A 25,558-nucleotide genomic window follows, 5' to 3' on the forward strand; every position below is an offset into this window, starting at 1 on the left:
CATCTAGTATGTGTATATTTTTGTCCGTGTATGAAAGCGATGATGCATGTCCGTTTGATTGGTTTATTTGCAAATGTTCGTAAGAAAATGTAATCTGTAGCACCACTGGTACCTCGGCAAACTTAATATGGTGGTGGATGGTTCACCGCGTGGTACTGAATGGGATCTAATCTATACATTTGTCCGAAAATTTCACTTGCATTTGTCTTCTGCGTCTGTCTAAGAACACATTTATTCCCGATTGTATTCTTCTCTAAAGACAGAATTTTTCTTCCTCGTGAGTACCATGTGTGATCGCAAGTGCAGAGTAGCTTCTATTCATACGTTGAACAACTAAACGTTTTCTATGTTCCTGAATTAAATTACCTCCATCAATACCAACGTATTTTCCGTAACGCGTACCACCAACTATCTGGCAATTTGTGGTAAGTTCTTATGGAACCAAACTGCTGTCATCGGACACTAAACTTAACCAGTACCTAATATAACTTACGCTTAAGACAACACACACACAAGCCCGAGGGATGATTCGAACCTCCGACGGGGTGGAGCCACGGAGACCGTGACAAGACGCCTGAGACCACGCGGCTATCCCGCGCGGCTCCCCCAACTATCAATGGGGTTAGAGGTACTTCATGTCCACCACAAGAAAGAAGAAAAACTCAGATTCATTTATTTTTCGTAGCTTTTATTAACAATGTCCTTTTTAAGTAGGTACCGATGTATAAATAGGATACAGAATTGCCGGTCGGTGTGGCCGAGTGGTTCTAGGCGCTTCAGTCTGGAACCGCGTGACCGCTACGGTCGCAGGTTCGCATCCTCCCTTGGGCATGGATGTACGTGCTGTCCTTAGGTCAGTTAGGTTTAAGTAGTTCTAAGTTCTAAAGGACTGATGACCTCAGATGTTAAGTCCCATAGTGATGAGAGCCATTTGAACCATTTCGATACAGAATTTGGAAATACCTATTAGCATAATCTTTGCAGTAAGAACGCATTGTCGGTAATGTAGATGTAGAGAGCGGCGATAGTTTATTAACACCAACAAACAACTTTGAAAAATGCAGATCAGAGTCACGTAGTACGCAGTAGAAAAGCAAATACATCGAAAAATCCAAAGAAACTAACAGAAGATTACAAAGTAAAGTCACGTCATCGAAGGAATCGGTGAAATATCCCTCGTTAAGTGACTCAGAGCTATTGTCTTCACCTCTTTGCGCGGTTTGAGGTGCTTACTTTCATATGTTTGGACAGGTGCCTGAAGAGCATTCTCGCTGTGATAGGTCTATTCCATTCCACGTGACCCTTCCTGCTAACGTTCGCTATTTCTTTTTTCTACGTGAAAGGCATGTATGTACTTGGCACATATTTTCGAACCTCGAGTCAATCCTGTTCTGTCCCGAAATAGTCCAGACACAGCCAAGTCGCACCTAAATTTTCCCTTGTGTAGCTACGTATGGCACTGAAACTACAGACAAAGGAAACTAATTAGCTAAAACCTGTCTTGCGTGATCTATTTACAATTATACGGAAACCTTCATGCAAACACAGATTTAGTAATGTAATGAAAGTGATCACCATCTGCTCTACTTTACAAGAGTTACAGCCTCATATAGTTTCGTGAATCTTCCTTTGCTGTTCATCGTCAACTTCTTTACATCTGAAACTACTGCCACTTGACTTGCAGTCATAATCAAGACCGAATAATATGAAGAAAGACATTCGGTACTAGAAAATTTCCATTGTATCTGGTATAACGCAAAAAATTTCGGGGTGGGAGGAGGGTGGGGAGAGCATGTGTCGTCTGCCCCCCCCCCCCCTCCCTGTGTGCGGGCCTGACAACAGTTGTGAGAAAACAATGGTACCTGGCAGACGTGCGGCCGTAAAATGTCAACGTGGTTCTGCTACAAATCGTAATAAAAAAACATCGCTAAATTTAAATTTAGGCTTGAGAAGGAATTTGTTTTACGAAGAGAAAAGTGTGTGCAAATTCTGTCACGAACTCCTCGAATTCCGGAAAAAAAAGAAAAAATTGGCCAGTGAACGGGCCCCTACCGAGACCTGACTGGATTGCGAGACATGGACAGTTTTTTTTTCTGGAAAAAATTATCACTGTTGACCAAACTTCGTGTTGTCAATACGAACCTACCAAAAAACGACAATGTCTATAAATTCACAAGAAATGTCAATGCTTTGACGACATAACCGACATTGAAGCTAATGTGACGGGAAAGTTGAACGATATCCCAAAAAACGACTTCTGTGACAAGTTCGTTTGGTTTTAAGAACATTCTGTGCGTAGTACTCAAGATGGTGAGGCGTGGGAGGGGAGTGGGGGGGGGGGAGTACCAGACTATATAGAACACAAAACACGTGAAACATTGAAACCACCAACTTCATTTTCTCAATTTTTTATAAATCCAGTCACGAAACATTTCATCTAAATGCGAAGTAAAAAATACTCTTAACTTGATTTCCTGCGAACTCAAGCTTGCTCATAGAACGGGGGTTCACTATACATGAGTACTTCCTATTCATGATGAAAAATTCTGTTTTACTCTTACTGCACATGTGAACTACTGAGTGAATGAATTTTCTTTGTTTATCCCTTCATTGTCTCTGGCATGCTCCTGTCTCCCCAGTTCCACGTGATGATTTTCTATTTAGTGGTACCTTATGTAAGACATGGCTCTGAGCACTATGGGACTTAACATCTGAGGTCATCAGTCCCCTAGAACTCAGAACTATTTAAACCTAACTAACCTAAGGACATAACACATATCCATGCCCGAGACAGGATTCGAACCTGTGACCGTAGCGGTCGCGCGGCTCCAGACTGTAGCGCCTAGAACCGCTCGGCCACCTCGGCCCGCCGTAAGATGGTTCAAATGGCTCTGAGCACTATTGGACTCAACATCTGAGGTCATCAGTCTCCTAGATTTTAGAAGTACTTAAACCTAACTAACCTAAGGACATCACACACATCCATGCCCGAGGCAGGATTCGAACCTGCGACCGTAGCGGTCGCGCGGTTCCAGACTGTAGCACCTAGAACAGCTCGGCCTAAGACATCATTTCATTCCTCTAATGGTGCATTGCACATTTTCATCAATACAGCGAGTAAATGCCTCTTGGAATGTCTTACTATTGTTAACCTACTGTCCACCTTGCTCAAATTAACTGTACTCCGCGTGGTTCAACAAAACTCCTTTAAAATCTTTTAATTACGATGGCACACTGTATCTAACCTAATTCGGCGAATTTATAGCGATATTTGCTGTTAGTAAAAGTTAGTTCGTAAAAGATGCTAATCCAAGGAGAGTCATCCACTTAACCCCAAAGTTACTGCTGTCTGGAACGCCTGGTCATGTTGGTGTCCCAGAGTAATCTCGTTGGGTCCTATCGGGGTGTGATCACCATATATATATATATATATATATATATATATATATATATATATATATATATATATATACGGGGCCCCCAGAAACAGTCTGAAAAGTATTAAGGTTTGCTGAAATATAATTGCTAACAAAAAAATTCGATCTTGCGTCTTTTCGGCGTTATTCGACACTGAAGTTATCGTATCAAGTCGTCGTGCGTGCAAATTCAGACAGCTTGCCAGAGAGAGTGTCGCCAGCGATTTTCCTCACTTTGTTTCCTCAAACCGAACAAACGTATCTTTTGCTCACCTAGCCTAAATCTATCACTTCCGGAAAAGGCACAATTTAACTGGTAATAAGAATTTGAACAAGTGGTAACTCACGGGCCCACAGATGTCTGTCAATTACTGCATTTTAGCACGTGCAATTGTTTCGAATTTCCGCCCGCAACGACCTGATTGAATAACTTCAAGCTACATAGTTCGGAAACGGAGCTGCATATTGAATTTTTTTCCTAACAATTATTTCACAGCACAACCTCCCCTGTAACACACTGACAAGCTTTTCTGACTGTTTCTGACCACTCTGTATATTTAACGAATGGAAAAAAGAAAAAGAAAAAACTCCGAGAAATAGGCGCTTGATCACATGTGCAAATGCTAGCCAATCTTGAATTTTTCGCTGATGCACCTGACCGCGAACGGTGCCTGTTGAATGTCCTCAACACGTTTCAAGCGTCAATAGTGGTCATCACAGTGCTCATTGTAGCTATGAGTGCGGTAGGTCAGCGGCAACTGATTCGAACATTGGAAGATTATTAGTCTTCGAATGGTGAGTACGTCCTTAACCAAGGTAGCCGAACTGTTCGGTTCTCCAAGATGCACAGAATGGAAAATTTATACCGCATACAAGTAAAGCAGAAAAACATTATCGGCTAAGTCACAACGTGAATAAAAGTGTCTCGAGTGTTCGTGACCGATGATCACTGAAGACGATTGAGACGAAAAATAGGACAGCTGGTGTGTGACAACTTTGTCTGATCAGTTCCATCCCATGGTAGAATTTTTGTTCCACAATCGTGATGCTACTATATTCCAAGACGGCAGAGTCCCCGTTCATAGCTCTCATCGACGAGAACTGGTTTTGTGAGCACGAAGATAAAGTGTCCTTGTCCGTTACAGTCTCCATTTCTCAGTATTCAGCCTTTGCGGCCTACTTTTGAGAGAATATTGCGTGGTCGCTATTCACTTCCATTTGCGTTAAATTGCCACTAGTTTCCAAGAAGAATGGAATGACGTTCCCTTGAAAAAGACACAAGATCTTTATTTATCCATTCAGTGAAGGCTTTAAGGTGTTTAGAATGGTAACGGTTTCCCTACAGCGCATCGGCCATGTTAATGTGTTGTGTTTTAGGTGTTTTCATATTTTTGTACACCCTCTGTACATTTATAAATAAACCTCATTCCGTTATGGAAAACAAGTGTGGTAGATTAATGAGAATTAATTAACGAGAACATTGTCTCAGAGGAAGCAACAACTTTTCAATACGTGAAACAAATAATTTGCGAATACTTGATGATTTGTATGTGAACACTAACAGCCATATGACATACCAAGAAGAACTTGAATCGAGGTACCTATCCTGTCCATTAATTCTTTAATTTCTTAAATGGTTCAAATGGCTCTGAGCACTATGGGACTCAACTGCTGTGGTCATTAGTCCCCTAGAACTTAGAACTACTTAAACCTAACTAACCTAAGGACATCACACACACCCATGCCCGAGGCAGGATTCGAACCTGCGACCGTAGCAGCAGCGCGGCTCCGGACTGGAGCGCCTAGAACCGCACGGCCACCGCGGCCGGCTTTTAATTAACTTGTTTCCTAAACACTGTTCGGAAAGCTATCGAACATCTTCCGAAAGAAGAGAAACAGTACCGACCTGGGCCCTGTTATCAACAGCGCACTGCGTGTCACGGACGAATGGAGCGAGGTGAGTTTCACAAGATCACAATCTGCGGAATCCATGTTGCTACTTACAGCAGGAATTTTCATCCCGCGAAGATGTCGCGTAAATGTCGTATGGCACTGATGGCTGGGTTATCCCTTGGGGTGAGAAAATGAGTTCATCATCGTGGCGCAGACAGATGCCTTTCCTTGCGGATATGTAATGTTTGTATCATATGCATATTTGTAAAGCGTAGTTGAATGTCATGGACGCGTGTATGGTGTAGGCCTTATGTTTTCATTGTATGATGATGGTGAGCATGGCAGAGAGTGAAACTTGGTGCCGGCACCTAATCTCAAAAATGGTTCAGATGGCTCTGAGCACTATGGGACTTAACATCTGTGGTCATCAGTCCCCTAGAACTTAGAACTACTTAAACCTAACTAACCTAAGGATATCACACACATCCATGCCCGAGGCAGGATTCGAACCTGCGACCGTAGCAGTCGCGCGGTTCCGGACTGCGCGCCTAGAACCGCTAGACCACCGCCGCCGGCCTAATCTCCTCCTCTCGAATATCCAAGAGGGCCGCAGAGCTTAACTTCTCCATCCAGCGGACGAATCACCGTCAACAGTGTCACATGCTGTCTTTTCTTTTTTTTTTATTGCCTCTAGCACATTTTTACTGTTATCCTCATCGCCAAAAATTTTATTCATATTGTTTACAAGCATATTGTAACACCGAAAATACAGGATGCATGGCATCTGCTACAGATACATAATTTGTTTAATTATATGTAAATATTTGTAATTTAAATGCTTTCTTTTAATAAGTAAATACATTGCTTCACTGTATGTGTACATTTAGGTAGAAGTCTGTTGACGTTTTATTGTATTTATCTGTGTTTTACTGTGAAACTTATAAGTTCTGGGAAAAAGACGACCAAGGAATTGTTATGTGCATCGACTAGCAACGATAATAGCAGTGCTTGTGCGTTGTAAAATCTTTGGGTAGTGGGTTGTTCCGCAGAGCGCGCGGAGAGAGCAAGAGACTGGTTCCAGCGCTTGTGGTGTGCGGAAGTGTGGTGTTAACGCTCTCGCAGTAGAGAGTACCATTTTGGCGGGATCATGTACGCGCGCCGGCCAGATGACTAGTAGCAGGAGGAAGGACGGTGAACGGGCAGAAGAGGCCGTATTAATTACGATTGCCCGTTCCTGTAATTAGCCTTGGTCCCATAAGATGCTACCGTCTTCAACAACAGCAGCAGTTCCAACAACACAGATTCGTCGTCGGCTCCGAGTTTCGTCGCACGCACAGCACTGAAGTAAGACTGGTCATTGGTAGAAAGTATTAACGGCTAACCCAGCAGCACAACTGAATGAGATTTGATTAATGAACTTTATTTAAACAATAATCAGTTAAATTCAGGGCGATTGTGTCCTCATTGCCCCCCAGACCAAGCATAGTCCTTGTTCCCTTTTTTCCTTATATGCCAACCAAAGTTTGAGAATCTATCACTGGAAAAAATCCCAATCTAAAGAAAATGCACAAATTACGACTGCGGAAGTTTTATTTATTTTACATATAGCTTGGAGCATATGGCTGTTTGGTTTGGTACGTATTCTAGTATATAACTCTGTTCATGTCAGTAAAAAGGGCTCAGTGGTTCAGTCAATAACATGAAATACAATTTGAAAATTAAGTAACTGCAAAGTAAAAAGTACTTACCTTTCTCTAAATTTCTTTGATGACGTTATGTTGAGGTCCCTGAAAGTTATTGTTCACGTAACGATGTTCAATACTAACATACAGTTTAAGTCGATATTTTCAAATCATTACTCGATTGCCTTTATCAAAATTCAATGAAAAACTTAACGTAAAAGTGACTTCTCAGTTTTCTTTATCATTCCATACTCACTTAAAATTAGTGTCAAAAAACGTGACAACCTTCAGTTGCCACATCAGTGTTTAATAATAACTGTTTTTCTTTCCCATCATCTTCTACAGGATTTTGGATGTAAATCGCCCTAGTGGGCTGGCGACCGTAATTAAAAAATGGTTCAAATGGCTCTGAGCACTATGGGACTTAACATCTGAGGTCATCAGTCCCCTAGAACTTAGAACTACTTAAACCTAACCAACCTAAGGACATCACACACATCCATGCCCAAGGCAGGATTCGAACCTGCGACTGTAGCAGTCACGCGGTTGCGGGCTGAAGCGCCTAGAATCGCTCGTCCACCGCGGCCGGCGACTGTAATTATTTCTTTTTTGTTCATTAGTGTAACTTTTGGAGTCATGATTAGTGGTACCCCTTATCTGTCAGTGTTGTTCGTGAGTAAATGTACAAAATAACTTTAATTTTTCCAAATTGTAGCTCTGTTCAGTCAATTACATATTTTATTTTAGTAGACTTTTCCTATCAGAAAGATCGGTTGTACAATTTCCCCCTACTTATCGGTATTACTTCTTCGGGAAAGATAACCTTATCCAATGAGAAAATTTCCATTAGGTATACACACGATCCACGGTCATATTTTATATCTCAAGCAGGATAGGTTGATTACTAAGGGGGAGGTTACAATATGTGGTTACAATGATCTTGAATGGCAGTGCTAGTGGTGGGGGATTTCTTCTGTATTGAAAAATGATGTTGGTTGTTCTCTTTGTTTACCGTGAAATCTAAGAAATTTACCTCTTCATCAGTTTCGTTTCCTATGATGAATGTTACCTGTGAGTGGACTGTGTTTATATTATCCTGGAATTGTTATATATGATCGAGTCTTCCATCTACAAGACAATTGTTCTCATCTACATTTCTTCTGTCAGTGATCCAACACAAATATACCAGAAAATTAAACAGAAACTTATTTACGTTTTCTCTCTTACCTCCCAGAGTAAATGTCCCCCGTGAAAATAATATGAGTCATCCCATTTTCTCTTCCAATAATTGTTGATGGGATCAATGGAGTGGTTTTTTCATTCTAAAAATCCTACGTCAGTACACCAGACGTATTTTCCTGCACAAGTAAACATTAGTGACTTGTCACTTTGGGGAAAGGGGTGATGCCTACAACTCTACGTCAGATAACAGATGTCAATAAATACGTATTCTAGATCGCCACAGAAAAGTCTGAGCCCTGGTTTAAGCCCACCAGCGATCGTGACTTGTCACTTTGGGGAGAGGGGTGATTCCTAAAACTCTACGTCAGATAACAGGTGTCAATAAATACGTATTCCAGATCGCTGCAGGAAAGTCTGAGCCCTTGGTTTAAGCCCACCAGCGGTCGTTTCAGGGTAGAATGCTACAGACCATTGCGTTTCCAATGCGTTAGTGATGGCGACTGTCTTTACTGATTCAGGCAGTTTTCTGTGTCGACAGCTCCGCGGTTTGCAGCCAGCTGCGCCCAAAGAGCAGAATACACAGAGCCTATTCCAAATCACAGACGTGACCCTGGCAAATATAGCGAGTGACCTGTCCGCTGTTCCTGTACTGGGACTGAAGTACCTCTTTTTTTTTTTCATGGTCTGAAAATATTTGACGAATGTTGCATAGTAGTCTACGTACTGAGAAGGAAGAAAGGTGGTGGTGTAACATCGAGTTCACAAGACGCATCAAACGAGGTGGCTCACCGTTGAGGCACCGGACTGTTGTTCTGGAGGACTGCGATTCAATTCCCTGTACAGCTAAATTTAGACTTTACGGCTGATCAACATGATAGTTCTCGTGTAAAGTATACGACCGATCACCTTCTTGCCGAGCGTTTCTAGGCGCTTCAGTCTGGACCCGCGCGTCCGCTACGGTCGCAAGTTCGAATCCTGCCTCGGGCATGGATGTGTGTGATGTCCTTAGGTTAGTTAGGTTTAAGTAGTTCTAAGTTCTAGGGGACTGATGACCTGAGATGTTAAGTCCCATAGTGCTCAGAGCCATTTGAACCATTTTTTCGATTGCCTTCTCCGTCGCTGTCCATTCCGAGCTTGTACACAGTCTCTAATAACAGCATAGTATATGGAACGTTAAGCCCTCCTCTTATTCAGAGGCATTATCATCCTGAAGTTTCTCTCTAAGGATCTCCAACACTTTAGTTTCCCAGTTTTCTCGAAGCATCGCTTTCGTACGACAGATTTTGGATCTCAGTGTTACGTAGACTTTTATGTGTGTTTCTGTAAATGTTTTGTTCTTCTAGAGTTTTGTATTGTTCCTGTATTGGGAATGAATCTACTGTTTTCTTTTTTTTTCATGGTTTACAAATATTTGACAAATATTAAATTGTGGCCTGCATTCTGAGAAGGAAGGAAGATTGTGGTTTAACGTCCCGTCGACATCGACGTCACTAGACACGGAGCAAAAGCTCGGACTTTCAAATGAAATGGAATGATCATGTGGCTTAGTTGGCCGGGAGGCCCATCCGGGAAGTCCGGCCGCCGAGTTGCAGGTCTTATTTCAGTCGACGCCATATTAGACGACTTACGTGCCGTTGATGAGGATAAAATGCTGATGAGGACAGTACAACACCCAGTCCTCGGGCGGAGGATATCTCCAACGCGGGCTGGAATCAAACCCGGGTCCGCTGCATGGTAAGCAAAGACGATACCACTAAGCTAAACAGGCGGACTCTGAATGTGTCAAGAATGGAGAAGGAAGGCGGTCGTGCCCTATCAAAGGAACCATTCCCACGCTTGCCGGGACCGATTTAGGGATGGTCGGTCGCGTATTTGAACCGTCGTCCTCCCGAGTGAGAGTCCATCGTGCTAGGCGCTGCACCAACTCGCTCGGTTCCTACGTACTGAGAATCTGACATTTTATGTATGGATATTCTCACAGCACTATTTTGGTATGTACATCCATTCTAGGTGTTAGTGTATTCATTTTACGAACTTTTCAACCTATATAGCTGCCTTGGAATCTTTTTTCCTCAGCCAGAATTTTTCAGATTTAGATTTAAATTAACTTTAACTTAACAGTAACCTCTAAAAATGTCGATAAAAACTCAAAATGTGAAATTAATCTCAAAAATAAGATTTATTTGCTTTTCAAATCGTCCGTAACCAGTGGCTGACTTACTGTTGGAACATTTTAGCGTATGTTAGAAACAGAGATAACACAATAACTGCTGCCACCTATCGATTAAAAGTGATGCGTGCGACTACTACAGGTGTTGCTGGACAGTTTTTACGCTAGGTAGATAATTTCAAGTCCAGTAAAAAGTGACTAATGGACACTAAGTATCTTATGATGCGAACAGGTTTAGATTTTGTTCTTGTAGTAGAGAGACAGTATTTAAATGCTCAATTGGAAGACTACAAAGTCCTGTGATGTTTTCTCCTTTATACGACGTCCTCAAATCGTGAACAGCTCCGAAATCAAAATATTGGCTTCAGAGGTATTACAAACTATTGCCCACATATGCAGTCATAAAAAATATTTCTATTCTTTCTAGCAGAACAAACTTAGGTGTTAATACTGTGTTGTTGAAGGAAACACATTTCGTGAGGCCGAAAGAGCAACATGCGGCTCCGTGCTGTCGGACTTACCCTCGACAGTTTCGCGTCCCAAACACTGCGCTTTGTCCTCTTCTGAACCGTACCCCTTCAGGACGCATGCGCACTTGATTTGAGGATCCTCCATTTCTTCGGGGGAGCAGGCGGCATCTGAAACAGATTATCAGAAGCCTTAGCGTATGCGATAACTACTACAACAAACAATCATATTAATTCTCACAGGGGACATCGTCATAAGCCGGCCGCTGTGGCCGAGCGGTTGTAGGCGCTTCAGTCCGGAACCGCGCTGCTGCTACGGCCGCAGGTTCGAATCCTGTCTCGGGCATGGATGTGTGTGATGTCCTTAGGTTGGTTAGGTTTAAGTAGTTCTAAGTCGAGGGGACTGATGACCTCCGATGTTAAGTCCCATAGTGCTTAGAACCATGTGAATCATCATCAAACATTTCATTTGAGCCATGTGATATTCTTCGACGGACACAATAATTACGGCCAATCTGAGCCTTAAGCACAAGTTTTTGATGATGTACGTATTTATTTTTAATTATTTTCTCTTTAACCTCTTACTTTCGTATACGTACGACGTGGAACTGACACAAACGAATAATTTTGCAATAGGGTGATTAAATAATTGTAATTCTGATTCTTTACCAAGTATCCCACACGGAGACCGGAGCACTACAAGCGATGTAACAATAAACTCACTCACTGCGGATTTGTAAATCGTGGCACTACTACACATTTGCCAAAAAGCGAGGGGCAAAGTCAGCGGAAAGGTCAAGAACTTTATCTGGCAACTTACACACGGCAGCATTCGAGTAATTTAAATGCACAGCTATTTCTGACATACCGACTGCGTCGTTCGGGAGATATTACGTACATACGGACAGGAAAGCAAATATCGGAGTCCTGGCTAGGCCATCGTCTACCAGAGCGTCTTTTAAGACGAGATCTCCCATGTCTAGCCGAAAACACGTTCCGGCTTCATCACTGGCATCTCGCCTCGCACCGCTGCCAGAACTTACCAAGGCGGACAGCGACCTCAACGACTGCAGACGGTACGTGTGTTATAAAAGCTAACGGGGCCTACGGAGAAGGCGAATTCCGCACCCCAGATCACGACCAAGAGTCTGTACTGCCTCGCGTCGCGACCGACTGAATTTTACAGCTCCTCGTCCCATCCAAGACATCAAACTAAGGTTGTGCCACGTCCAAGAGTAAAGTTACAACGGCGTTCTTCTGAGCTACCTGCGGAAAATACCGCCAGAAGTTATCGAATGTTCAATCAGATCAAATGTTCGAGCCACCGCCAATAAGAGACCACATATCAAACATTTCACACTCTCTTCCGCTAGATGTTGTTACTTGAGTCAGTCTCCTAATATTTTGATTTAAACAATTTTATAATATTTTGCTGTGAGACTCCCAGCAGTTCTGTTGTTGTTGCGGTCTTCAGTCCGAAGACTGGTTTTGTGTAGCTCTCCATGCTACTCCATACTGTGCAAACCTCCTCATCTCCGAATAACTACTGCAACCTACGCTCTGCGAAATCTGCTAACTGCATCCATCTCTTGGTGTCTCTCTACGTTTTTTAGCCCCCACACTTCCTTCCTATACTAAATTGGGGATCCCTTGATCTCTCAAAATGTATCCTATCAACTGATACCATCTTCTAGGCAGGTTTCTTTTCTCCCCAATTTCATTCATTACCTCCTCATTAGTTAACATCCACCCATCTAATCTTCGGCATTCTTCTGTAGGACCACATTTCAAAAGCTTCTATTCTCTTCTTGACTAAACTGTTTGTCGTCCATGTTTCACTTCGGCATATGGCTACACTCCATAAAAATACTTTCAGAAAAGACGTCCTTACACTTAAACCTATATTCGATGTTTACAAATTCTTCTTCTTCAGAATTATTACTGTCCAAATAGCAAAAAATTGTCTGCTACTTTAAATCTTCGTACGTCCATATTTACACTGGATGAAAGTGGGACACAGCTGGTAATTTTTAATAAAAATGAAATTCCTCCAGCTTTACTTTTTTTATTTACTTCGCTACTAGTTTCGACGTTGCGTCAACGCCTTCTTCAGGCCCGTACACTTTCATGAAACCAGTTGGGTGTGGCTCAGTCTAGAAGTCCGCGGTGAGACCAACACGTGCTCCACATGGGTGGCGGGCATCAGCCCGCTCCGCCAAAAAAATTCTCTGCTTGGCCTAAGTCGCAATCGCCATGGAAACGTGTACACACAGACCTTTTTGGTTGGTTGTGGTTGACTCATATAACAAGTTTCTTTCGCTGTGCCAATGAACTCGACAACGTAACGTAGCACAATTCAGGTGTTGTCATCGATTTTTTGGATCAAAAATGGCTCTGAGCACTATGGGACTTAACTTCTCAGGTCATCAGTCTCCTAGAACTTAGAACTATTTAAACCTAACTAACCTAAGGACGTCACACACATCCATGCCCGAGGCAGGTTTCGAACCTGCGACAGTAGCGGTCGCGCGGTTCCAGACTGTAGCACCTAGAACCGCTCGGCCACTGCGGGCGGCCATCGATTTTTTGCGTTGAAGGTTTACCTGAAGTAATAGCGTCAGACAACGGAACTCAGTTCACGTCAAATGAATTTGAAACAGTCTGTGAACGCAATGGCATACACCATCTAACCAGTACACCGTTTCGCCGGCCGTTGTGGCCGAGCGGTTCTAGGAGCTTCAGCTCGGAACCGCGCTGCTGCTACGGTCCCAGGTTCGAATGCTGCCTACGGCATGGATGCGTGTGATGTCCTTAGGTTGGTTAGGTTTAAGTAGTTCTAAGTCTAGGGGACTGATGACCTCTGATGTTAAGTCCCATAGTGCTCAGAGCTATTTTTAGTACTGTTCCATCCACAGTGAAACGGCGAAGCGGAACGCTTTGTTAGAACTTTCAAGATGCAGACGGCCAAACTTCGCTCCGCACACACTAAGGATCAAACATTCCAACTGTTCCTAGTCTTATATACCGTGTGATCAAAAAGTCAGTATACATTTGAGACTCAATAAACCACGGAATAATGTAGATAGAGAGGAAAAAATTGACACACATACTTGGAATGACATGGGGTTTTATTACAGCAACAAAAAAACAAAAAAAACAATGTTCACAAAATGTCCGACAGATGGCGCTAGATAGCAAAACTGCTACCGTGACGGGTGAGAGGTACGTCGATATGTTACAGAATTGCATCATCCCCAGCTTGGCTGATAAACGCCTGCTGGAACGTACGATGTTTATGCAGGATGGCGCTCCACCCCATTTTGAGGAATGTGTATTACATTTTCTTGCTTGACGATGGAAATCTTCATTTTATCGCCATGTTGACGACACGTTTATAGCCTGGCCACACGGTGCAGGAGCTCTTTAGGACTTCCATGAACGTACGAACAGTATGCACCCAAATATCCTGTCCACCCTCGAGACAGATAAAGAGGGAAAGATGCCTTTTTTAGATATTTTGGTACAACAAAAGTCGGATGAACGTCTCGGTCACTCAGTTTGGAGCAAGCCGACGCACACTGACGTATATCTCAGTGCCCAGAGTTTTCACCATCCAGTGCAGAAGAGAGCAACGTCAGTACAGAAAAGGAGATTATTAAATACAATAAATCAGTCAAGAAGGCTAGGAGAGTGCTTCTGCTAGAAAGAGCAGATAAGCATTTGTTAGGTTCTCACTTACACAGGGATCTGGCATCATTTAGTTACAGTAAGATGGACGTCGAAGAATGGTGGCCGAAATTTAAGCTAACTATATATCGTGGTTGGGAGTGTTATGTGTCTAGTAAGTGGATTAGGGATGTAAAAGACTCACCATGGTTTAATAACGAAATTCGGAAAATGCTGAGCTAACAGAGGCTGTTGCACTCTCGATTCAAAAGAGAACGCACAAATGAGAAAGGCAAAGGTTACTAGAGATGAGTCTGTGGAAAGAGCTATGCGCTAAGCATACGGCAACTACCACCGTCATACCTTAGCAAAAGATCTGGCAAAGAATCCGAAAAAATTGTGATCCTATGTAAAATCGATTAAGCGTGTCTAAGTCTTCCATCCAGCCCCTTGTGGACCAGTCTGGTGTCGCAGTGGAAGATAGAAATACGAAAGCCGATGTTGTAAATTTCGCGTTCAAAAAATCGTCGATGCGGGAGAATTCTACAAACATACCGTCATTTGAACATCGGACGGACTTCCGTAGTGACGACAAGTAACAATCATCCCTACCCTAGAGAAACAACTGCAAGATTTGAAGCAAATAAGTCACAAGGTGCTGACTGAATCCCAGTTCGGTTTCACAACGAGTACCCTACGTCACTATATCCTTACCTGTCTTGCATTGACCGCGAATCTCTCGCCGACCGCAAAGTCTCAAGCGACTGGGGAAAAAGCGCAAGTGACTCCCGCAAATAAGAAGGCCCAAAGAATGGACCCGCATAACTGCAGACCAATATTCGTAACTTCCGTTTGCTACAGAATAATTGAGCATAATCTTCGAATATAATCAATTTTCTTTAGACTGAGAAGCATATGAAGGGCAACAGGCAGTAAATATTTTTTATTTGTTATTGTTGTTGTTGTTGTGGTCTTCAGTCCTGAGACTGGTTTGATGCAGCTCTCCATGCTATTCTATCCTGTGCAAGATTCTTCATCTCTGAGTAACTACTGCAACTACTGCCACCTACATCCTTCTGAATCTGCATAGTGCATTCATCTCTTGGTCTCCCTCTACGATTTTTACCCTCCACGCTGCCCTCCAACACTAAATTGGTGATCCCTTGATGCCTCAGAACATGTCCTACAAACTGATCCCTTCTTCTTGTCAAGTTGTGCCACAAACTCCTCTTCTCTCCAATTCTATCCAATACCTCCTCCTTAGTTATGTGATCTACCCACCTATTATTCAACATTCTTCTGTAGCACCACATTTTGAAAGCTTCTATTCTCTTCTTGTCTAAACTATTAATCGTCCATGTTTCACTTCCATACATGGCTACACTCCATACAAATACTTTCAGAAACGACTTCCTGACACTTCAATCTATACTAGATGTTAACAAATTTCTCTTCTTCAGAAACGCTTTCCTTGCCATTGCCAGTCTACATTTTATATCCTCTCTACTTCGACCATCATAAGTTATTTTGTCCCCCAAATAGCAAAATTCATTATTACTTTAAGTGTCTCATTTCCTAATCTAATTCCCTCAGCATCACCCGATTTAATTTGACTACATTCCATCATCCTTGTTTTGCTTTTGTTGATGTTCATCTTATATTCTCCGTTCAAGACACTGTCCATTCCGTTCTACTGCTCTTCCAAGTCCTTTGCTGTCTCTGACAGAATTACAATGTCATCGGCAAACCTCAAAGTTTTTATTCCTTCTCCATGGATTTTAATACCTACTCCGAATTTTTCTTTTGTTTCCTTTACTGCTTGCTCAATATACAGATTGAATAGCATCGGGGAGAGGCTACAACCCTGTCTCACTCCCTTCCCAACCACTGCCTCCCTTTCATGTCCCTCTACTCTTATAACTGCCATCTGGTTTCTGTACAAATTGTAAATAGCCTTTCGCTCCCTGTATTTTACCCCTGCCAACTTTAGAATTTGAAAGAGAGTATTCCAGTCAACATTGTCAAAAGCTTTCTCTAAGTCTACAAATACTAGGAACCTACGTTTGCCTTTCCTTAATCTTTCTACTAAGATAAGTCGTAGGGTCAGTATTGCCTCACGTGTTCCAATATTTCTGCGGAATCCAAACTGATCTTCCCCGAGGTCGGCTTCTACCAGTTTTTCCATTCGTCTGTAAAGAATTCGCATTAGTATTTTGTAGCTGTGACTTATTAAACTGATAGTTCGGTAATTTTCACATCTGTCAACACCTGCTTTCTTTGGGATTGGAATTATTATATTCTTCTTGAATTCTGAGGGTATTTCGCCTGTCTCATACATCCTGCTCACTTTTTTATTTCCGGAAAGCATTTGACACGGTGCCCCATTGCAGGCTATTAACTAAGGTACGAACATATGGAATAGGTTCTCAGTTATGTGAGTGGCTCGAAGACCTTTTAGCTTACAGAACCCAGTATGTTGTCCTCGATGGTGAGTGTTCACGACAGACAAGCGTGCCTCAGGCAAGTGTGATACGACCGCTCCTATTTTCTATCCGCTATTACTTTCTGTAGTGCGGCTGATCCCGGTGGAGGTTCGAGTCCTCCCTCGGGCATGGGTGTGTGTGTTTGTCCTTAGGATAATTTAGGTTAAGTAGTGTGTAAGCTTAGGGACTGATTACCTTAGCAGTTACGTCCCATAAGATTTCCCACACATTTGAACATTTTTTGTACTTTCTGTACACATAAATGATGTGGCGGATATGGTAGACGGCAATTTGCAGCTATTTGCTGATGACTCTGTGGTATTCGGGAAGATATCGTTGGTGAGTGACTGCAGAAGTACACACGATGACCTAGAAAAAAATTTTAGTTAGTGTGACGAATCGCAGCTATCTCTAAATGTGGAAAAATATAAGTTAATGTGGAAGTGTAGCAGAAACAAACCCTTAATCTTCCGATACAGAGTTAGTAGTGTCCTGCTTGACACAGTCACGACGTTCAAATATCTCGGCGTGACGTTGCGAACCGATACGAAATGGAATGAGCATGTGCGGACTGTGGAAGGGAAGGCAAATGGACGATTTCGGTAAATGGGAGACATCTGGGAAAATGTGGATCACCTGTACCAAAGGCTGCATTTACACTACTGGCCATTAAAATTGCTACATCGCGAGGATGACGTTCTACAAAACCGAAATTTAACCGACAGGAAGAAGATGCTGTGATATGCAAAGGATTAGCTTTTCAGAGCATTCACACAAGGTTGGCGCCGGTGGCGACACCTACAACGTGCTGACACGAGGAAAGTTTCCAACCGATTTCTCATACACAAACAGCAGTTGAACGGCGTTGCCTGATGAAACGTTGTTGTGATGCCTCGTGTAAGAAGAAGGAATGCTTACCATCACGTTTCCGACTTTGATAAAGGTCGGATTCTAGCCTATCGCGATTGCGGTTTATCGTATAGCGACATTGCTGCTCGCGTTGGTCGAGATCCAATGACTGTTAGCAGAATATGTTTTCGGTGGGTTCAGAAGGGTAATACGGAACGCCGTGCTGGATCCCAACAGCCTCGTATCACTAGCAGTCGAGATGATAGGCATCTTACCGTATGGCTGTAACGGACCGTGTAGCCACGTCTCGATTCCTGAGTCAACAGATGGAGACGTTTGCAAGACAACAACCACCTGCACGAACAGTTCGACGACGTTTGCAGCAGTATCGACTTTCAGCTCGGAGACCATGGCTGCGGTTACCCTTGATGCTGCATCACAGACAGGAGCTCCTGCTGAATGAATCCAGGTTCTGTTTACAGCGTCATCATGGCCGCATCCGTGTTTTGCGACATCGTGGTGAACGCACATTGGAAGCGTGTATTCATCATCGCCATACTGGCGTATCAACCGGCGTGATGGTATGGGGTGCCATTGGTTACACGTCTCGGTCACCTCTTGTTCGCATTGACGACACTTTGAACAGAGGACGTTACATTTCAGATGCGTTACGACCCGTGGCTCTATCCTTCATTCGATTCCTGCGAAACCCTACATTTCAGCAGGATAATGCACAACCGCATGTTGCAGGTCCTGTACGGGCCTTTCTGGATAGAGAAAATGTTCGATTGCTGCCCTGGCCAGCACGTTCTCCAGATCTCTCACAAACTGAAAACGTCTGGTCAGTGGTAGCCGAGCAACTGGCTCGTCACAATACGCCAGTCACTACTCTTGATGAACTGTGGTATCGTGTTGAGGCTGCATGGGCAGCTGTACCAGTACACGCCATCCAAGCTCTGTTTGACTCAATGCCCAGGCGTATCAAAGCCGTTATTACGGCCAGAGGTGGTTGTTCTGGGTACTGATTTCTCAGGATCTATGCGCCCAAATTGCGTGAAAATGTAATCACAAGTCAGTTCTAGTACAATATATTTGTCCCATGAATACCCGTTTATCATCTGCATTTCTTCTTGGTGTAGCAATTTTAATCGCCAGTAGTGTAGGATGCTGGTGCGATCTATTCTTTAGTACTCCTCCAGTGTTTGTAATCCGTTCAATGCCGGATTAAAGGAATACAGGAAAGCATTTCAGAGGTAGGCTGCTAGATTTGTTACCGGTAGGTTGGAACAACACGTGTTATGGAGATGCTTTGGAAGCTCAAATCGGAATCCCTGGAGGGAAGGCGCGTTCTTTCCGAGAAACTCTATTGAGAAAATTTATATAACCGGCCTTTGAAGCTGACTTCCTAATGATTCCACAGCCGCCAACACACATTGCTCGTAAGTACCACGAATATAGGCAGAATTACAGCCCGTACGGAGGCAAATAGTCGTTTTTCCCTCGCTCTGCTTGCGAGTGGGAAAGGAAAGGCGATGACTGGTAGTGGTACAGGGTACCCTCCGCCGCGCGCCGTACTGTGGCTTACGGAGCATCTACGTAGATGTAGATGTAGAGACACACATGTAGTTTTAAGTACACTAGTACACACAGCAAAAACTCTATTGACGGGGATCACTTGAATTCCGGACTTAATCACCTGAAATTACGTTCCGAAACAACGGCTATGGGTCACGTGGAATGAAGACAGCGTTCCCCAAGAAAAGGAAACGTGAATATGTTAAACATTCACGTCGAACGTCGCCAGTTCCATTCCTTCGTTTCTGTGGCGCTACATCCAGCAAAATAGGCAGAGTCCTGTGGAGATGAGGGATGAGACCTGTTTTCCGACCTCCTAAAAAGACGAAGGAGATGCTACGTCTTGTTAAGGATAGTCTCGGCTTCAAGATTCCTGAGATTTACAATGTATCTTGTGAGTGTGGAAGCGATTACATCGGTCAGTCCATCCGCACCGTTTCCCACCGCTGTGCAAAACATCATCGGCATATCAAAAATCGAGAACTGGAGACATCGTCTGTTGCTTAGCACAGCCTCACGAACAGCCATAAAATATTATTTAAGGAAACAAAGGTTTTGTCCAAGGCTTCTACAAGCTGTGATTCTGTAATTCAAAAATGGTTCAAATGGCTCTGAGCACTATGGGACTTAACATCTATGGTCATCAGTCCCCTAGAACTTAGAACTACTTAAACCTAACTAACTTAAGGACATCACACAACACCCAGCCATCACGAGGCAGAGAAAATCCCTGACCCCGCCGGGAATCGAACCCGGGAACCCGGGCGCGGGAAGCGAGAACGCTATCGCACGACCACGAGCTGCGGGCTATTCTGTAATTAATGAGGCTGTAGAAATAGGAACCAGTGAAGAGTACTTGAACCGTAACAGCAGATATAATCTTAGCAATGCATGGAAACAAGCTCTTGATGAAAATCCAGAGATATTCAGATACAGCCAGAATCGTGGCGCTACCACCGTAGGCGTTGACACCATTTGTTGTGGCATTAGGTAACTACCGACAAATCGGAAGGCGTCTAGGGGATGTACAAGGCCACCAGAGCAGCAGTTTTGACAGTCAGGTGCTCCCGACGAAGACGATGGGGGTAATCCTCAAAAGCTCGAGTTTTCACCCTGAAATGACGCAGAAAGAAGTCCGAGAATGTTTTATACAACCTGTGAGATCCAAAGATCAGACTTTTTCGACTTCTAATTACTTTCTGTGGTACGGTATGTGTACGACGAGATAAAAAATCTGTTTTATCTTTTAGCGCACTCTGGACGAAGGCTTAATGTCCGGTTTCGTGTCTGAAAATCCAGCCTGGCACATTCACTGCGCCCGTCTTGTAGTGACATACTAGAGATATGTGATTAAAATAAACGACGGGTTTCTACTGCCGCCAAATTGCCACCGCTGGGACAACACCTCAACGATGCCATGTATCTTAACGTGAACGACCGTTGCGTAACATTTTCAGCACTCTTTGCCACTAAGTGTTATGAATTATTCATAATGCGAAAGCGAGGAGAAAAAGTACTACCCCAAGGTCGCGAGAAAGAATCCTGCAGAAGCATAGGAAAGAACTTCGCATGTTGCGCCCGAGATGACATGATCTTTAATAATATGTGTGGCTTTAACATTTATGAAAACCAGAATTGTAACACAGGATGATTTTTGGAATAATTGTAGCTATTCTATCACAAGAAACAACAAATGATTCTAGGGCTCATAAAAAGGTTGAAAGCGACACGAAGGAAACAAAAGCTTTTCCCCGCGTAAACAGTATTTAAAGGCCTTATCTACCATAGTAAAGTACATCACCATAGGGACTGCTCACAATATCGGCATGAGGCAGTGAGGATAGGAGAACTGAAAAGATCACTCTGAGATATTCACACTTCGTATGCTTTCGCGGTTATAAATTAACAGTCAACCGAGTAACTCACTCGTATTTGTCTCTTAAGAGTTAAGTGTAAATTACATACAGCATAGAAGTACCGCAGTAACGATATAATATAAACCCCAGCTCAAAAACAGCAGAAGTTACTAACTAGCAAATGGCGTGGAATAAATCCGACGACCATCATCCATACATGAAAAATCTTCAATTGATGCATTCTCGCCTGCGCTAATAGAGTACAGACTACGCTTTTCTCGTATTTTACTGTTCCCTCATGATCCTCGAATGACAGGCGCTCCACCTCCCATTTTATGTGCCCCTACCTACATCTCATATACGAGGGCTGTTCGGAATGTTAGGTCTAATCGGTCGCGAAATGGAAATCACTATGAAAATCACCTCGCAACAGTTACCTAAGCCCTCCAGCTACTTCCTGGCATAGTCGCCACTCCGAATTCGACATCTGTCGTAGCGTTACACCAACTTCCCCATACCCTCGTCACAGAAGGAAGTCTGTACTCTACGCTGGTCTACAGCACGTTGTCTGTGCGAAAATGTTTTCCTCCTAGCCAGTGAGTTATGTGAGCAGAGACGGTACTCAGTGGGAGCCAATTACTGGCTGCATTGTTGGTGATCAAACACTTCCCATCGAAAATGCGGCAAGAGCGTCATCATTGCCCCTGAAGATTGCTGCTGAGAATATTGCATAAGGAAGAAAACACATGACAGTTATGTTATGTGGGCTGCATGACATCAGGCGAAATTTCTCATCAGACTTTCATACTTGGTGGGAGAAACTACTTTCTAGGCACCACTGTGGGCACTGAACTGAAAAGAGCGACGTGACCCGATCGATGGATATACTAGAGATACTGCCCAACACATTTCTGCAAAGCTTCATTGGATTTTCATTGTGGTTTCCATTTCATACCCAATCGGACCTTACTTTCCCAAAAGCCCTTGTATATCTTTCACATGCAGTAAGAAATTTTTCCTTTTTTGTCCCCTCCAGCTCCACAATGGTATTTAATCCTCCCATCCTACAGCCCAAGAACACCGGGAGCATCAGTCTTCATTAGAATGGAAAGAACTCATGTCATCATCCTCATGTCATTAATTCATCACTATTAAAATGTACACCTTTACTACTTTCAGATTTCTTATGCAAAGGTTTGAGAGCAGCAATATGTATCAACCTGTGCGCTGTCAGTGTCCCATTTCTCCATCCTCACTGTTGTAACATTCTGTGGCGCCATCGATCTTCAAACTGAGACACGCGCACCTCAGTTCAATACTTCTACAAAGGCTTAATCAGTCATATGAAACAATTTAATATTATATGCGGAGATAGGAAATCGCGGGAACATCTGAAATAGCGTATCACTTCACTGCAATTTGCATTTATTGTAACACTTGATAACAGGCCAAGGAAATGACGCGTGTTACACTTGACAGATAATAGTACTAGAACAATAATAGACACCTGATTCAGTTTTCTGCACTTTAGTTGAAGTTCAATACGCGAACACAATTTAAATTCTCCCATAAATATAAATATGCGCGTAGACGCGTTAAAGAACTGGTTATGAAACAGTCACTTATAACATCAAGGCAGCCACACTCCATTTAAAGGGAAAATAACCAGCAAGTTTACACATTGACTGCAGCGTCCACAACACCTTACGGCGACAGTTAACATCCAATAAGTTCCTTTCTTTACAATATGATATTAAGTACAGCTCAATAGCAATTATATATATATATATATATATATATATATATATATATATATATATATATATATATATATATGCGCATAAGCACGATTAAAAACTGGTGGAAAAACACTAAATTGGAAATTGACAAACCTATACTCAAAGGAGCCGCACTCCATCTAACCACCCTAAAGATGGCAACTTAATGGCTACCTAGAGTAACAAAATTAAGAATAGAATGCTTATAGATTGACTAGAATAAAGAAATAAACAACACATACACGGCTCACGGCTTCTGACGGCCGACAAACTGTGTTGAGCTATTGAGCAGTGATTAAACTAGCCACAACATACGCTAACCAGGTTAGTTGCGTATTTGAAGACAAGCGTCGAGCCAGAACCCTGGTCAGAAGGTAATGGAACCAGTATTAATTTACAACTAACTGCAGCATCGAAATCAACTGATGACAGGTTGACCATTACCTATGTGGCGTACGATGGACAGTCAATAGACTGAACACTCAGCTGAACCCCAAGTGTGATGCTGAGGGGCGAAACGCCCAGCCCAAAGTATGTTTAGCGCGAACACCTAGTTTGAGAACAAAACAACCATGAAAACAGAGGATGATATTGCAGCTTGCAGTACAAATGCCAGAACCCGAATATAGCCTTAACCCAAGGCAGGACTAAAGCACACTAGTTTCTCTCTCAGTTAAAGTTTCCAAAAGAATCAAAACTAGCAGGATTCCCTTACACTGCAGACGTGCCAACACTTCCATTCATACCCCAGAATCAACTAGCGCAACATAAATCATTGACACATTTCAGATAATGTTTTAAAACAACATACTTAAATACCTTTGTTTACCACTAGCCTTAATTAGTTAACAGGTTAGGTTCTGTTACTGATGCCACGCAAATGAGGTAACAAGTTCAGGTCTACAATTCTACTCTGCCATTTACCACGCGTCGTGACGAGGAAAGAAAGAATCCAGCTAATTAACTGTAAGTCACTACTTGAATTCAGTATTTGACGTTGCGCTTAAAACCAACAGACAAAAGTGAGAGTCAAATTTACACTCGAAAGCAGCACACGCAGAACACGAGCATAAGGTGAGAATTAAATAAATCGCTCCTTGTTCAGTCATTTACACACCGACGAAACCAATAATCTTCGCCGAATTACTGCAGAGGCCGGACTCCCCAGTTGCTCGCAAATGCAAATAATGGTCAAAACGTCTGACTTTCAGTCCGATGACATCCGTAGGATAGGACTTTCAATGGACAACGAGGCCTCATCCCCTTGGATCCACCTGCGACCAAGACAGTAACATAGGCTGCTATCACGGCCTTACCGATGCATCACACCCGATACGAGTCACGTCAAACCATCAACAAAACGGCGTGGCCTCCTGTACGCTCCCAGACGTCCGCAATCAGAGATTCTCCTCCCGAACGACGCTCTCCCGCAAACACGGCAGGCAGCCGGCCGCAGCAACGCCACAGCGCCCTCTGGCTAGGGTAAGAAAACAGCAGAGCGCGAAGCGGGAATTTCAAAAGGAAACTCAGAGAACCAACCGTGACATTTCGTCGCGGTTCTCAAACGGCTCACGCCTAATCAGACCATTCACTTGCTACGCTGGTGCTAACCAGATTTCTAAGAGTTCTATCAGTCTTACCAGTGCACAGTACGCTCGCAGGAGCAGCCGCCAGTAGTATAGCGAGCACAGCAGTGGGGTTCCACATGTCGACTACAGCCTGGGACGCAGTGGCTGCTGGCTCCTATATCCCCACACCTTCACACCCCGTCCCCTCCTACAGTCAGATGGCGTCATACACGAGCCATCAAGAATCTCCGGCGGAAGTTGTATTCTCTGAAGAGTAATGAGGAGAAGACGTTTTTCGAATCCCCTTCTTCTGATATGAACACTCTGTTTACGAATTTCTCGGAGACATCTCCTCAACAGCTCCCTTTAGAGCCGTCGTTTACCTAAGGGTCATCACTGCATTTTGCGACTTGTGGTGTTGTCCCGTTTTTACAGGTCGTAATGCACCGAGATAAGGCGAGGTGAAACCTTTCATGCCGCAGGCAGCTGCAGCTCACGTTAGTCGAGCAAGTTTTGCTACACCTACGTCAGCGTCGGGTAAGACCGTGACAGCAAGATTGATTTCGATGTCAGTAATTCGATTAATGATTAATACCCTTGTGTTTAAAGGGAGATGGTGGCAGTCTTGCACTGATATTTTTGTAAATCCATATCTTTGCCATGTTTTGTTCAGTCTCATTGAAATTTTGCATACTTACGTATAGAGATCTAATATGATTTTAAAAAATTCAGAATTTTTAATAACAATCTAATGGAGTGAGATAATTGTGAATTTTTATTGCATTATTATTTTAAGGTACACTTTTTCATAATTTCGAGGCAAATTTGTCAAATTTTTTTAATTGTAAAATAATGTACACTAATAGGTGTACAATTAAGTGCATTAACTTTTTGGTAAATTAATGCTATTATTTTCTTTGATAATTTGGATTCGAACATTTTTTACAAGCAAACTTTTCAATATATTATGAAC

At 43.1% G+C, this 25,558-nt stretch overlaps 1 protein-coding gene across 1 annotated transcript in view; it reads right to left on the reverse strand.

Moving 5' to 3' along the window:
* The window catches only part of LOC126204034 (uncharacterized), a 128,931-nt gene extending 104,207 nt beyond the window's left edge, over window positions 1-24,724 (reverse strand). Inside the window, exons 1-2 of the mRNA XM_049938460.1 lie at window positions 24,658-24,724; window positions 10,865-10,981 (exon numbers count right to left, since the gene is read on the reverse strand). Coding sequence (XP_049794417.1) covers window positions 10,865-10,981; window positions 24,658-24,724 — 184 coding nt within the window. The remainder of the gene's footprint in view (window positions 1-10,864; window positions 10,982-24,657) is intronic.
* Between the last annotated feature and the right edge of the window lie 834 nt (window positions 24,725-25,558).

This window comes from Schistocerca nitens, chromosome 9 (assembly GCF_023898315.1).
Source record: "Schistocerca nitens isolate TAMUIC-IGC-003100 chromosome 9, iqSchNite1.1, whole genome shotgun sequence".
In the NCBI taxonomy this organism is placed as follows: Eukaryota; Metazoa; Arthropoda; class Insecta; order Orthoptera; family Acrididae; genus Schistocerca; species Schistocerca nitens.